Source organism: Xiphophorus maculatus, chromosome 13 (assembly GCF_002775205.1).
Source record: "Xiphophorus maculatus strain JP 163 A chromosome 13, X_maculatus-5.0-male, whole genome shotgun sequence".
Classification (NCBI taxonomy): domain Eukaryota; kingdom Metazoa; phylum Chordata; class Actinopteri; order Cyprinodontiformes; family Poeciliidae; genus Xiphophorus; species Xiphophorus maculatus.
This window is the reverse complement of record NC_036455.1, coordinates 11,332,186-11,346,756: the sequence shown is the minus strand read 5'-3', so window position 1 is coordinate 11,346,756 and position 14,571 is coordinate 11,332,186. Positions and strand designations below refer to the sequence as shown.

Sequence of the window (14,571 nt, the reverse complement as noted above, 5' to 3'; positions counted from 1 at the left end):
GACATAGTCGGTGAACCACTGGATTCTCTTCAGTTAAACCTTAAACACAACAAAATGTCACTTAACACTCGCCATTGTATGCGTCTGCACAGTTAATTGATTACAATTTACCAAAATGGATTTGTTGTAATGCCTGACTTCTCCTATTTCAGAAAGTTTTTTTTATTCCTAGTTTACTAGTTAGTTTTTTTTTAGCTGAATGAAGAATTTAAAAGGATTAAGAGAGTTCTGCACTTCGGAGCCTTTAGGCAGCAAAAACCCAACCAGGTGATCTGAAAAATGCATGAGGATCAGTGGGAAAATAAACATTCTCTTCTTTATCCCTGATAAACACTTTTTGCAAATCCACGTTCTTTTGGCTTTGCAGCACACAGAGGTACTCAAAACCGTTTTAAGACAACACCGCTCCATGCATGTTCCATCCTCCATGACCTCATTTTACAGCCCAGCTTTTCTCCTTGCTTTTTCTAAATGGATTGACTGGGTGGATCAAGGTGAGAAGTGCCATAATTTATTCTCTTTTTATTTTCAAAGAAAGAAAAAACAAAAAATAAAAATGATTTTAAATAAGCTTCATAATGCAGAAAAAATATGAAATTCAAAATTAATTTTGTTCTGTATTCCTACATTACAAGTAGCTAATTTATGAAATTGAAAAGATATAAAAAAATAAACATTTGTAAATAATGAATTACTATTGAATCTTTTATGTTTAGTTTTCCATCAATGACATGTCAAAATACAAGCTTTTTAAACCTTACCATCCATCTTGAATCCACTGAGATGCAGATGTTTTCAACAAGCAGCATTTTGCCTACATCAGACTTCCAGAAAAAATGTTTTGCACATAGAAAGCCCAAGAGAGCAGCAGAGTTGTCACTAACATGCATATTGTTGTAGTTCATTCGAAAACACAGATGTAACAAGACAGGGGCAGCATACTTAAAGGGATGTGATAAACAGACACATGTTCCTTTAAATATTTAATGAAGCCCAGCACCTCTTTTCCAGGTGAAAAGGTTTATTCAGTGTTTAACCTTTCTGAAAAGGAAACACAATTCTCCTTGAATTAAAATCCACCCTTTTACCACAAGTTGGTGTATAAATCATTATGAAGATTTTTAAAATAAATTTGCCTTTTATTTTTTTCAGTTCATTATTTTAGTCCATTATACATCTCAAAGACATTTCACATTTTGCTTGTTAAAAACTTGACATTGGCTGATATGAAATTCTTTAAATATGAAGATCAAAAGTACCATAATAATCATGTATAACCTGATGTTTTTGATTTATGTGTAAAGAAAATAATAGACCATTGTTACTGCAGCTGGAATAACGTGCTATATTAATGAATCATGAATAACTAGCTAATAAATTATTAATACAATGTTTATTGGTATCTTAAAAGTCACTTTACTGGATTTGAAATTCATGTTGGTAATTTTAGGAGCTAGTGATACTGGACTTGATAAAGTGCTATTCAAGTAGAGGCCATTTACCATTTGTTCTTGAGGATTAGTTATTTTCAACTTTATATCTGTTTCAAACAAAAACCATAGTTATATATTCAGGGATTGAATATGAAGACAATGTAAAGTACAACATCAAATCAAATTATATTTGACAGATTATGATTCCTTTCCAGACCAGAAAAAAAAACAAAAACCCTGCAACAACTACAACCTCCGGCTGGTAGTTTGTTGTTTACTGGAGTCACATTTCCTTCATGTAAACTATGCGTCAACTAAAATGATGGTTGGTATGAAATATCTAGAGGTGGATAATATATTCACTGTCAAAGTAAATTTCTTTAATGTTAAAGGGGTTTTCATCATGACTAAAGATGGGTAAATATGGTTAAAATTGCCATTTTTTGTAGGTTCATAAATCTGTAATAAATACAGAAACTGCCGAGTTACAAGATGAGGAACAATGGCACTAACACCTTATCTTAGTTTTATATGCACAGTGTATTTTAATGGTATGGTCTGATTTATGTTTCCTGGAACACTGCTTTGACTTTTCTGTCAGTTTCAGAATATACAATAGAATAGGAAGACATAATAACAAAAGACAAAACAGCCGTGTTTTATTAGGTTTGTACTTTATTCATTTATTTGACATTAAAAAAAAAATAAATAAAAAATACATTTTCACAGTTTAAGGGTTCACATTAATCAGAGTCAGTTTTGGCCTTAAAGTAAAGTGCCTATTTCAGCTGGATTAGTATTTCTGCCACAGCATTTTGTGGTTGCTGGAGAATCTTCGGAGAACTTTTCTTCACTGAAAAGAAGTGATAATTGTGACATGGATCAGTAGTTTTGTGAACATAATAAAAAAAACGTGTCCCCTTTTGCAGAGTTTGGAATTTCACCCGCAGCCAAATCGTTCTTTCAAGTCATATGTAAAATTAAATTGTCATTGCTTCATAAGCTGATTCAAAACATCAAACCCTGCAAGATAAGATTTTCATTTATCACAACTTCATCACTTTTCCTTCCAGTATAATCAGGAAGCATTCTAGAAGAACATGTAAGAAATAAATTATCTCTCCCCGTTTGAAATGAAAGTAAGAAGAAAAAGCTGAGTGGTTGTTTCCACTCCTCAAGCTACTTTTTGCTCATTATTGTGGATGTTTATGTATGTGTCCTTTTTAATGCTGGTAAAATTGTTTTACTCTCATCTGGATAGGTTTTGTGTTCGCAGAATTTTTATACTTAATTATGTTCTCAGTGTATTGTTGGCTTAGCTTCTCTTTGATTCTTAGTGGGATTTGCATCTATTCCTTGCCCTCTTAGTTTAAGTGGTTTTACTTCTCTTAGTGCATTTCTTTTTCAATTTGTTTTGGTTGTTTAATTTTGGTTGACTTTCCTCCAAGAAATGGCTCTGAATCAGGGTCTGAGGACTCTTTGGCATATAGTTGTATTCTTGGCTGTAATCAATCTACTGACACATTACAGCATTCAAAGTTACATTGAAACACCCAGAAAACAAGATGGCATGTGACACTTCAAATTTATATCCTTTTGAACTTTTGAACTCTTGCTTTTTCAGCTGCTCTGTGAGCATTTTCAATGTCTGAGTTAAAAATGTGACTCAGAAAATAAATTTAATGTTGTTGTCTTTGGTTGCTTTGTTTTGCTTTTTTTATCATCATGTCAAATGGAATCCAAGAAATAACTGATAGGTTTTGTTAAAAAAAAGCAGAGTCGAGTCAACGGTTAAATAAAAAAGTAGTGCCTTCACAAAGAGTCCTGCATTTCTTTCAAGCTTTCCACAGATCAATGACTGATCTATTAATATTTCCCTAAGACAGACAACAAGATATTTTTATTTACTGAGCACCTGAATAAATTTAGAACTTTGACTTTGATGCATGTTTGTGACACGTATTGTTAGATTTAGATCTATCAACATAATTTGCTTTATTTTTCTTCTTTTAAGCAGTCATCAGCAGTACAATTATTCAGGTAAACCGATAATTCCAACTAACAGAACAACATTTATATAGGCTTATATTCTCCATAGCCTTAACACCTCCCCTTTCCTTCTTAATGAATTATTTTCCTCTATTCGATTCATTCATTATGTTTTAGCATTTTTTTAATCAAGCAAATTTTTTTAGATATACTGAGCTTTCATCTATGGTGTGGCGCATATGTATTTATGTCCCGTGCTCCGTTTTGCTTTGACAGATTGCAACTATAAGCTTAGCATTATGTAGTTCTCTATATGTCTTAGCTAATAAAAATCAAGACCAAGAAACACAGCAGACAGGTCAGGGATAAAGGTAGTGCAGTTTACTCAGGGTTATTCTATAAACAATGTCCTAAGCTGAGAAGATTTCATAGAGCTCTGTTCAACCCATCATGGCTAAAAACACAATGAGGAAAAAGTCTTACTTAGGGTATAACTATGGAGGTGCTGCTGAGGTCTATTGCCCAAGCTACTCTCAACAGCTCCCATGAGGTGGTAGAATCTTTTAGCAGGACACCTATTAATGGTGCACTTAACAAATCTGTTTTATATGGAAGGGTATAAAGGAAAAGACCATGAAAAAGCTGTTTAAAAATCACCACCACTGCAAAGGGAATAGGGACAACATTTTGAAGACTGTGGCTATGACACAACAACCGTGGTGATTTTCAAGGGTACAAACAATTTTTCAAATGCACTATTAAAGTCTAAATATTTCAGTCAAAGGGCCAAAGGAAACTGCTACTTTAACCACGACCTGATCTATCACAGAAATGTTATGATGCCAAATGAGTGTAACAAAGATTGGATGCCAGGTAGTGCATTAAGAGACTGGTTCTTTTTTTCTTTTTTGGCATCTTCACCCTTTAAAAGATTAAATACCACATAAAGCTTGTTTTCTTTGCCTCTTCCACTTGTTTTAAGTTGATCACCCCTTCAGTGTCCATCACTCTTCTTAAGATATTTGATCCTGTGTGACATCTATTATCACTTCCACCAAGTGTATCTGCTTGCAGTCATAAAAGCAGCACAATGGCTGTTTGTAAATCTATATTTCATTTAAAATTCATCCCATCTTTTTCTACAGTTGCAGTTAAGATGTTGAAAACCCAACTACGTACGCAGATAAAAGTAGAAGCAAGAAAACAGAACTGCTGTGAATTTTTAAAATGGTTTTAAATACAGTTACACACAGCATTTTCACACACCTCCACTGCGCCCATGAGAAGGTGCTGCATCCTTAGATTTTATGTTCTTTCCATAGAAAAGGAATGTGAATGTGTTCCTGAAAATGGCTTCATGGAGAAGAGAATAAAGTGAAGAGAAAGAACAGAAAATAACTTATTAAACTTATTGTTCTTCTTTGTTATTCTCTCACCTATATGTTTTATATGTATTATATAACATTTTGACATGTTTTAAATCAAAGCTATTTTACTTATGAGACTTGTTTGATAGTTGATCTTTATATTTAAATACTTAAAAGGAAAAACAAACATATACAGTTTTGCTGATATGCAATGTGACACATTACTTGTCAAAACATACACAGCTTCTAAGACATGAACATTCCTAAGAAGAATCCTGGGTTTAAAGCATCAACTTCCTTTACTAAATCCTCCAAAATCACTGCACCTTCTTTGACCTGATCAAATAAAGATTTGGCCTGTTTAATGCAGATACAATCAGCAGGCTTGGTAGATTATTAGCAACAGAAATCAAATTTTGAATGAAGTAAGTAATTAGTTGATTCCAAGTACCTTTTAATCTGATTTGCCAATCAAATTAAAAGATAAATGTAAATGTAGAAAATGTAGATAAAATCATTATTGGCCTTTGATTACATGCCAGATCAGATCTGGATTTAAAGATTGGAAGTTATCTGGCTCAAGTCTGCAAGTCACCATAAAGGATTGAAACATCAAAAATGGAATTCCTTAAAATTTTCCATTTTAAAGTGGTAAAAATGCCATCTTGCATGTGAATTACAGATACAAGAAAGCATAACACTAGACAGAGCCACCATGTAAAGCAAATTTATTATTCTCCTCTTAAGAAGTCTTGTAAAAACTTATATATCGGAACCCATAATTTATGGGATTCAAGTACATCCTCTGGGATTTATTTTTTTTGCTACAAAAATAAATCAAGCAATAAATGTTAATATTCCATCATAATCAGCATACATGATTTCAGAAACGCTAAAAATAACCTAAAAAATTTTTTAGCAATTATTGCGGCAGTAATTCTGTGTGAAGCGATTATTTAATGAGGCTCCTTTCACCCTCCAGGCTTAATTTGTTGTTACCAACGTGTTTTCTTTAACCCATCCTTATCTTAAAAATGGTCTTATCTAGGATAAGTTACATAACAAAAAGATAAGCTCATAAATGTTGGATTGTATTTTGTATTCAGATTCAAAAGTCCTTGATATTTTGTTAAATTAGAAAAGGATTAAAGGATTTTTACCATTTAATTTATAGAGCTGAGAGGTATATTTGATTTCTTTCTGCAGTTTGAAGATTTCCACATCTTCAGGTGTACAAGCAAGCTTTTGGGCTTCCATGACTCTTGCCCAGTCAGTCTATGTCCTTTCATAAATTTCCCTTGGACCTCAGCAGTGTCAGCGAAAGCCCTTTAAAATGTCCTATTATCCCTGGCTCACATTCTTCTCTTGGCTATCTTGCAGACGTATTGCCAAGGGAGTTTCAGTGCTCACTCATGGGGCGATGGCTCTACGGAGGGACCAGGGGGCCAACAGTCGAGCCCAGTATGCAGGGAACTGCCAGAGTGATGGAAACCAGACCCACCGAGTGCCAGACAGGATCAGGTGAGAGGAGGCAAACGGAGCTGAGGGGATGCCTTTGATTATTATTGCAATATAAAGCTTCAGCTTGAAGGAGTGAATGTTGTTCCATACATTTGATGGGGCATCCAATCTTGTGAGATCTTGTGAGATCAAGATTGCTTAGATCTCACAAATCTCAGTGAAAGTTTCAAGGTGAAGGTAGCTTAACATTGTTCTATGTTTTGAATTTTGTACATGTTTTGTGCTGACCTGTAGACTAACACTCTATGCCGATTGAGTGTCTCTGAGTGTGATGCTTTTGGAGCTGGATTATTTTTTTCCACTGTTTATTTTCCAGTCATATTGAATGATTTTTGTCAGTATCATTTTAAGGAATATAAAAAAGGAGAACAAAGAAAAACAAGACATTAAAAGTTCTTTGCTGCAACCAGAAAAAAAAACAACTATAAATCTATTATTTAGAAATAAGCTGTTGGCAGTAATCATCCTGGGAAGTCGTTTCTAGCCTTTTTTTAAACACCTAATTCATTCAGAATCAACAATAGATGTGTTGTTGGTTTTCTGTTTAAACTACAAACAAATTATATCAAACAGGGTACACAGTTAAGGCAAGTTTTATTATTACAAATAACCACATTAACTAAAAAAAGCAATTTTGACATTTTAATTTCCAAAGGGAAAAAAAATAATACATAAAACAAAGATGCAATACAAGCTTTTCATTTTTTATTTATTTAGGTGATGCAAACTTCTGCACAATCTTCAAACATCCATATTTTAGACAATTCAATTTTCCTGTCCAGAAGGAAGGCAGATATGAGGAAGGGACATGTTCCAGGTTTTAACTGCATGCTTGATTGGCTGCTGCTCTCTGGCCCGATGCCCTCAGGGAACTGTTTGGAGGAGTCCGATTTTCATGTTTTCAGCTGACTGCGTTACAGGAACTGTCTGTTAACCTGCTGCCACTCTGACTCTGGAGATTTGAATTCAAATTTACAAATGCCACTGTTAGACAATTGAGTGGTGGAATATTCCAAAATGTACTAAAATGTATATATTTATGAGGAACTTTTTTATTTCTTTTAATCAAGTGCAATTCCTGAGGCGGAGGCCTAACTCGTTTTCTGAAATGTAATTATTGATTGAGAGTGTTAAATGGACTTACTTCTGACCCACAACACAAAACCAACAACACTTACAAAAATGAATTTTTCAGAGACAGTAGATTGATGATGGTATAACATCTTTCTAACACAAACAAGATTTCAGAAGCCAGATGAATAGACACCACAGGTTGCATTCCTGTTCTTTTTGATAAAGTTAGCAGTTTCACTTCAAAAATCGGTGAAACGTTCTGTGCCCATCACAGTCTTGCTTTTATATTCTCTCAATCAGTGACAGGGTTGTCTGTCATGTTGACAGGTATTGTGGCTCAAGGCAGTCTTGTTGAAAAGCAGAGATAGTCCCCCGTACTGCTGCATGAATGACACTTGTAATACATGGAGGATTTTATTCTCAGGTGATACACCCTTTCTCTAAAATGTTTCTGTTTTGACAAAAGTCAAGTCAAAGCTGGTACAATTGTGAAGCTACATTCATATGTAAATATGTAAGAATTTAGGACACAAAGAATTTCTCACTTTGTTTGAATAAAAAAAAATAAAATAAAATACTGTGTTCGCAAAACAGCTTTGCAATATGGCTGCATATGAGCCCCTCCTGCCTCCGGTCATTCATAAATCATTGGCTACATCACTCTCATGGCTAATGAACTCTAAACTGCCTTACTCTTTAGATTTGACACATCTGCAGTTTGATCATTACCTAAACCTGGTGGCCTGGAAACGTAACAATAGCATGCTCTCTTAAACACTCTTATGTCATCTTAGCCCTTTCAGAAATCACAACCCGATTGCCACAAGCTATCTCAATCCCAGTTTGAAGTGTCTGTGAATGAACCAACAGTCTCACTGCAGTTTACTGTTTCTCTTTACTTGTAACCGCAGCTGTAAGCATGCAAGAAGATGAGAAATAGTAGAGTTTACAGGAAAAGGAGGAAATTTTCTTAAGATTTTTAGAGAAACTATGAATGGCCATGTTTTGTTTTTTCAAATGAAGTAAAGATTTTATAATCTGCAAATTGTGCCTTAAAAAACCTGCAATCACAGTACGGTAATCCATTCCAGGTTTGTGCATTTATTGTAGCATGTGTGTAGCACAATATGACAACACAGCTCAAAAGCTACTTCCTTTCTTGCTTTGAAATAAGAGTCTCAAACACATGTAATAATGGTTAAGCTAACAGCACACAACTCCATACCTAAGTCCCCTAAAAGCTCATGGCACCTGGACATATGAGAAATATCAGAAGATTGCAAGATCTTATGGCAGTATCCACTTGGAACTGTATCTATCTCCATAATCTGTGCACTTGATATAAAAGGTTGGCTCGCCTATATGATCTCATATTCGTCAATCCACTGATCAGAGATAATAAAAATGTGACAAACGCTTTGCTCCCTTCAAGTGTGAAATTGCAGTCGAGGCTTTCTGTAGGCTTGTTTCATGAGCCTGAACTGTCGAATCAAGTAGCATTTCAATGGTTTTTATCATAATCACCAGACTCAGTAAAAATCTAAATCTGTCATTGGAAAGTTTGAGATTTTCATCTTGAAAGAATTGCTGCATTGACTGTTTTTTTTCCAACAATTTGTTGGAAGCATGAATTCTAGGAAATTACTGTACTTTGAATAATCTCATGTTTTTGAATGTTTTGCACACAGCAAGTTTCCATACTCACATCTGTATCAGCCACACACATAAAAAAATATATTTGTTTCACAGATCAACCTACTACTGCATGCATATCATAAAACATAAAAACAACACAACTGATCACCATAAATACAGGTATAGCATTCATGCTCAAACAAATCTTAAAGGGCCACAAATAAATTTTTCCAGTCTAAGGTCTTTAAATAACTCAAGCATCACAGGAATTAGAAAAAAAAAAAACATGCTAATTTAAAGTTCCTTTCAGTTTAGCAAAACAACCAACCCCTTCACTGTGTTTGATAGTCAGATCTATCAAAAATATAGATAGGAAGCTGTTTATGTTGGTATCAGCTGTCTATGACTGACACCATTTTTTATTTAGTATGAAATAATAAATAAAAAGAAAATTAGCTGTATTTAAAACTAAAACCACTTTTGGAAAAAAGGGTATTCTTGAATCTGAGAACTCATACTTGGACAACTGGCACTTGTAGACAGTAAATCTCTAAATGCTTTTTCTAATTTGTAATTTTTCTTTAAACCAGACTGTCTTTTATAGAGTGTACAATAAACCTTAATATTGTCATCTTTGGTTCATACAAATTCAAAGTATAGTATGAATTTCCAGCTAGAAAACATGCAACAGTTTTTTTCACAGGTCCGAAATGTAGGCACTGCTCTGTCTTCTTCACCGCATCAATTTTGTTGTGCGTCCATCTGAGTCTGGCCAACATTTAAAGCTGTTTGCCCTCTACACAATCACTATTGGTGGAAAGATGGGTCAGCACCACTTCCCCTTAGTTTCAAAATTAGTTATTTGCTTTTCCCAGTGTTGAGAGCCCAGTTATTATCTGTCCACCATATGCCCAGTCCGTGTGTCTCAGCTTTATGGGCTTTCTTATTGTCTCCTGAAATGAGTCAGTGAGTGTGAGGGTGATGGTTATGGTTATGATGGTGTTACTGGGATGGCAATCAGTGCATTTATGAGTGTCCTGTGATTATAGTTGTGGAGTCAAAACACAGCCATGCGAGGAACTGGTGCTGAAAGTAAAAGTAGACGACATATGATTACCAATCTTTTCTGGCTGGGGTTGATTGGTAAGAATACCATCATTGGTTGATGTATTTACTTGATAAGCAAACCAGTTCCGGTTCAGGGCTGGTAGAAGACTAGTTTTAATATGCTTTAGTATAAGACATAAAGGTGACTAATAGCTATGTCTTAACCTGATTATGACTCATATTTATAATTCTTCAACATTTTATATTTTTTTAATCTTAAGACATTTGGCTAAGAGAGCTCAGCCTTTTTATTGCCCAAATCTAGACAAGTGATACAGTATATCTACATTACTAAATAAACAGGTTCATTCCGTTTCATAATGAGTGTAAAACCTGTGTTTGGAAGGCAGATATGAATTTTACAGCATTCTGTACTGCTTGGCTCCAAATGTACAATTACCTCTGTGGTTTGGTCTATGTTGAGTGACAAGAACTTTCACCTGCTGTGTGGGTGCCCATAACTACCATGCTAAATCCTATATGGGTAATAGTTTCATGGCACAAAAACCTGTCCCCTTGCAAATCCACATGACCTCCATTAATCTCAAAGACTGGAGTTACTTTCTTTCGTTGGCATCCTTTGAATTTTGTGACATTCACTTACTGTATTGATTCACTAAAGGATCCTCTGGGATTTGCCTGATAAAACCTCCTTATACCATTTGGTGGCTATTCTAACAACTCTTTAGTAACAGTTCCTCTTCCTTCATAGTGTTTTGTTGTCTGTATGTGCTGCAGTCTGTGAAAAAGTAGAATATGTGTATTAACTTTAGGGGGGCAGACAGATAAAACATATTTAACTTTCAAACTCTAAATCTTTACTTGTGCTTCCCTTTTTAAAAGATCAAAGTCTACTGTCTGAGTTCACAGACATACTGAGCAGTGATATCTGTTGTGAAGCTTTTCTATTTAAAAAAAATAGTTTCTGTATTTTGTTTTTAAGAAACCAACATTAAACGAAAACAACCATTCCTCTTGCTGACTACTGAACAATAGTGTTTTTATTCACAACAACCCCCTCCCTGACAGTTGGCTCAGGTGGTTTGGAAGCAAAGCACAATAAAATAAAATTAAGTATAATAAACGACTCTGGAAATATGAAACCACTTAAAACTTAAGTTCATTTGAAGCTGATGTTGTTTTAGAGATTTATTAACTTAGTTTCAAAAGTAATGAGATCAGAGTTTAAATTGTTGCTTCTCCAGACATAGTTTCACACCATACCTCATAAATCATTTACACGAGGATGCAAAGTGTGGTTAAATAGCCTCATCAGCGTTGTGCTTTATCTTTTAATGAGAGGCGTTTGAAAACAACCTCCACACATTTTGCTATTGTCCTTCCTAAAAGTCTCTATCGACAAGTCTGTTGGCTTTTTGTGTGTGCTAACAGCTAAAACCAATGTGTATTTAAGAAAAAAGGCATCACTGTCACAGCCTCGTGACCCTAATCATTCACCAAAAAGCCAGAAATTCTCCGCAGTACAATCTGCACAGAAGGCTGCACAAATATCAGGACATGCACACACAGAGGGAAAAAAAGAGATGTGTGAGAAGACTTGAAAGGCAGGAAATGTGTGTCATGCAAGTTTGGCAGGCAGAGCTTGAGACGTGTCGAGGGGAAGGATGGATGAGGGAGGAGAGGGAGTAAATGGAAGACAGAGATGACAGGAGACAGAGGCAGTGATAACGGTGGTGGTGATGTGACTGTCTACTCGGAAATCATTTTGCAACTTCAAGCTATACAATTACAACTAACGGCAGTGAGCCAGAATGCAAACTTGTGCAATTAGATAAATGAATGCATGACAAACCACAGAGAACAGTCAGAATATGACATTTAAAATATGTGCAAAAGAACAATTTGCAGCTCACTGGAATTCACTGAAACACAATGGGGAAATCTAATAGCCTAGTGCCTATAGCTAATCTGGCAGAACAACTAAAGTTATAAATCTATTGGAAATAGTGACTGGAAACTTGACGTTTATATTATCTTTATTGTAAATGCTTTTTTTTTTCCCAGCTGCGAGATGGTTATTAACATTATCTAAATACCATCTATGCTGATTGAAGACTGTGAATACATAAAAATCAAGTGCCAAACAATTTTTATGTTGCTATTAACAAAAGAAAAACAAAATGTCACTTGATTCTAAATTAACAACAAAATCTGCATTCTGACCTCTGCCCGATTGCACAATGTTTCTGTAACACAGGACAGAAGTATTAAAGGCTGAGAAGTGGATTATCCTGCTACAGAGGTTTTTTGAAGATCGAAGTAACACTGAAGGGGCAAGTCTTTCTGTTTTTTTGAGACCAAGCTGTTCCATATGAAGAAATGCTAAAGCATTATTTATTTTTGACAAATATTTTTTTTTTAATCATTTCTGTGGGTAGCATCAGAAAATTGATTAAACCTTGAGGTAATAAGCTTTTCTTACAGGACAGAACACAACTGTTCACAACTTCGGGCGATGGTGCAGATGGTGGTAGGAGTTTGTACTGTAAATGCTGGGTTGCTGGTTCAAATCCTGGCTCCATCTGTTATCCGTGTGTGAATGGGTGAATGACTGAATATAGTGGGAAGCGGTTTGGGATCCACTGGCTTGATAAAGCACAATACAAGTACAAGACATTTACCCATTTGATATGTAAATGTCAGGCACAGCCTGACTAAATCACCAGTCCTTTAGAAGGTAGCAATACATCTCATTAGGACAATATGCATGTTTACCTGTACAGCACATATAAAGACAGGATCGATAATCAAATCTTTATTGTACTGTTGTGTAAATATTTAGGAGTCACGATTGACCAACTTCTCTATTGAAAAAACAAAACAAACAATATATTTCCTTCGACACCTGAGGTCCTTTTGAGCAAGTAAAGAAATTCATGTGTTTTGTTCCTCAGTGATCATGAGTGTTCTGCAAATTTCTGCAAAACCGATATGAAAGATTTTCTTGTGTTAAAAATTATGAGCTTTTTCATCAAGTGAAAAATAGCTCTAAGATTGAGGACCACCCAGCTGAAAAACTGTATGACTCATCTTGTCATAGTAATATTTTGAGATTAGCTAAACACATTGTCTTTGACCCTGACCACACTGCTGTCATCTGGTCAAATATACATGGGTCCACAGTTTAAACAAGTTAAACAGAGAATGCTTTTTCAATCCCCAGTGTGGGATAATTTATTTGGATAATGAAATAAAAGAAATGTTATTCAGAATGATATGTGAGACTGTTTCTTCGGAGTCATGCAACATACCTTGCATTGAATCCTCTTTGGGAAATATTATCAGTCTAAAAGTTTATAGTATGTCTTTGCTAGGATCTGAAGTAGAATAAAAAAAAAATTGTTACAGAAATGTTATTGTTCAATATAAATAGAATACTTACACCTCCATACCTGGTGAGGAGGAATTTGTGGTATTTATCTTTAAATCTAAAAATATATGCTTCATAGGTGGGAAATGGGTTCCGTCCTTGTGGGTCCTTTCTATATTTTCTCACCTTGATTTTATCGTTTGTTTATGAGAAAGAAAATGAACAAGGATGAATTTGTAAAGCAGCACCCACAAACATTCATTGTCAGCTAGAAATAATGGTAATTTTTTGTTCAGAACACAAGCTTTGTGCTTTGAAATCCCTTCAACATTGTTTTCTGTTGTTACTTATCTATTTAACATTATTTTTGGTCATTTTTGAGCTTTTAAAAAATGAAATTAATAATTTACAGGCTAGAGTTAGATTTAGGGAAAGAGTCCTTTCATAAATTGAAAGTTTGTTTTACCTATTCAGCAAATGTGAAAAAAAGTAATGCTTGGCATAAATATTACGGTAAGCCGTGACATACTGCCTCAGTTATTCTTAGTAGGATTCTTTGTATCTGATGAGCCTTGAAACTCCACACAGCTGGGTCTGTCACACTTTTTAAATTTGTAGATGTCATTTTACCTCAGCACCTGCGCGTTAGTTCCCTTTTACAACATGATAGTCTCTTGACAGATTGAGACACTCGTCAGATTAAACCAGATAAAAACCCCAGTCATTCTTAAATGGAACCAATAGAGGGATTTTATTCAACCACCCCAAAGTCAAGAAGGTTTAAAAATGAGTTTGGAAAGGACTTAATCCTTTCCGACAGATAATCATGCAGTGTATTGTATGAGAATATGCAAAATGGGGATATGTTAGCTGAAGAAGAGAATGTCAGATAAAGAATCAAAACAATAAGATGCAGCAACATGAAGTAGAATGGTCTGTGCATTCCTTTATGGCAACAGAAAAAGTATGTTTTAATGTTCTATTTAATGTTTTTAAATTACATTTTGTCATGCTTGGGCAAAAGTTCAAATATTCAAACAAAAAAGAAGAATGTAAGACATGCAGGGAAAAGTACAAAATGTGTGATGTAAGGAAGCTTAATCCAGATGTAAAA

General features: G+C 34.8%; 1 protein-coding gene across 1 annotated transcript in view; it reads left to right on the top strand.

Annotated features, from left to right (window-relative positions):
* LOC102220283 (glutamate receptor ionotropic, NMDA 2D-like) overlaps positions 1–14,571 on the top strand; it is a 179,081-nt gene that overhangs the window by 87,782 nt on the left and 76,728 nt on the right. The window contains exon 6 of the mRNA XM_005808183.2: positions 6,170–6,310. Within this exon, the coding sequence (XP_005808240.2) occupies positions 6,170–6,310 (141 nt within the window). The remainder of the gene's footprint in view (positions 1–6,169; positions 6,311–14,571) is intronic.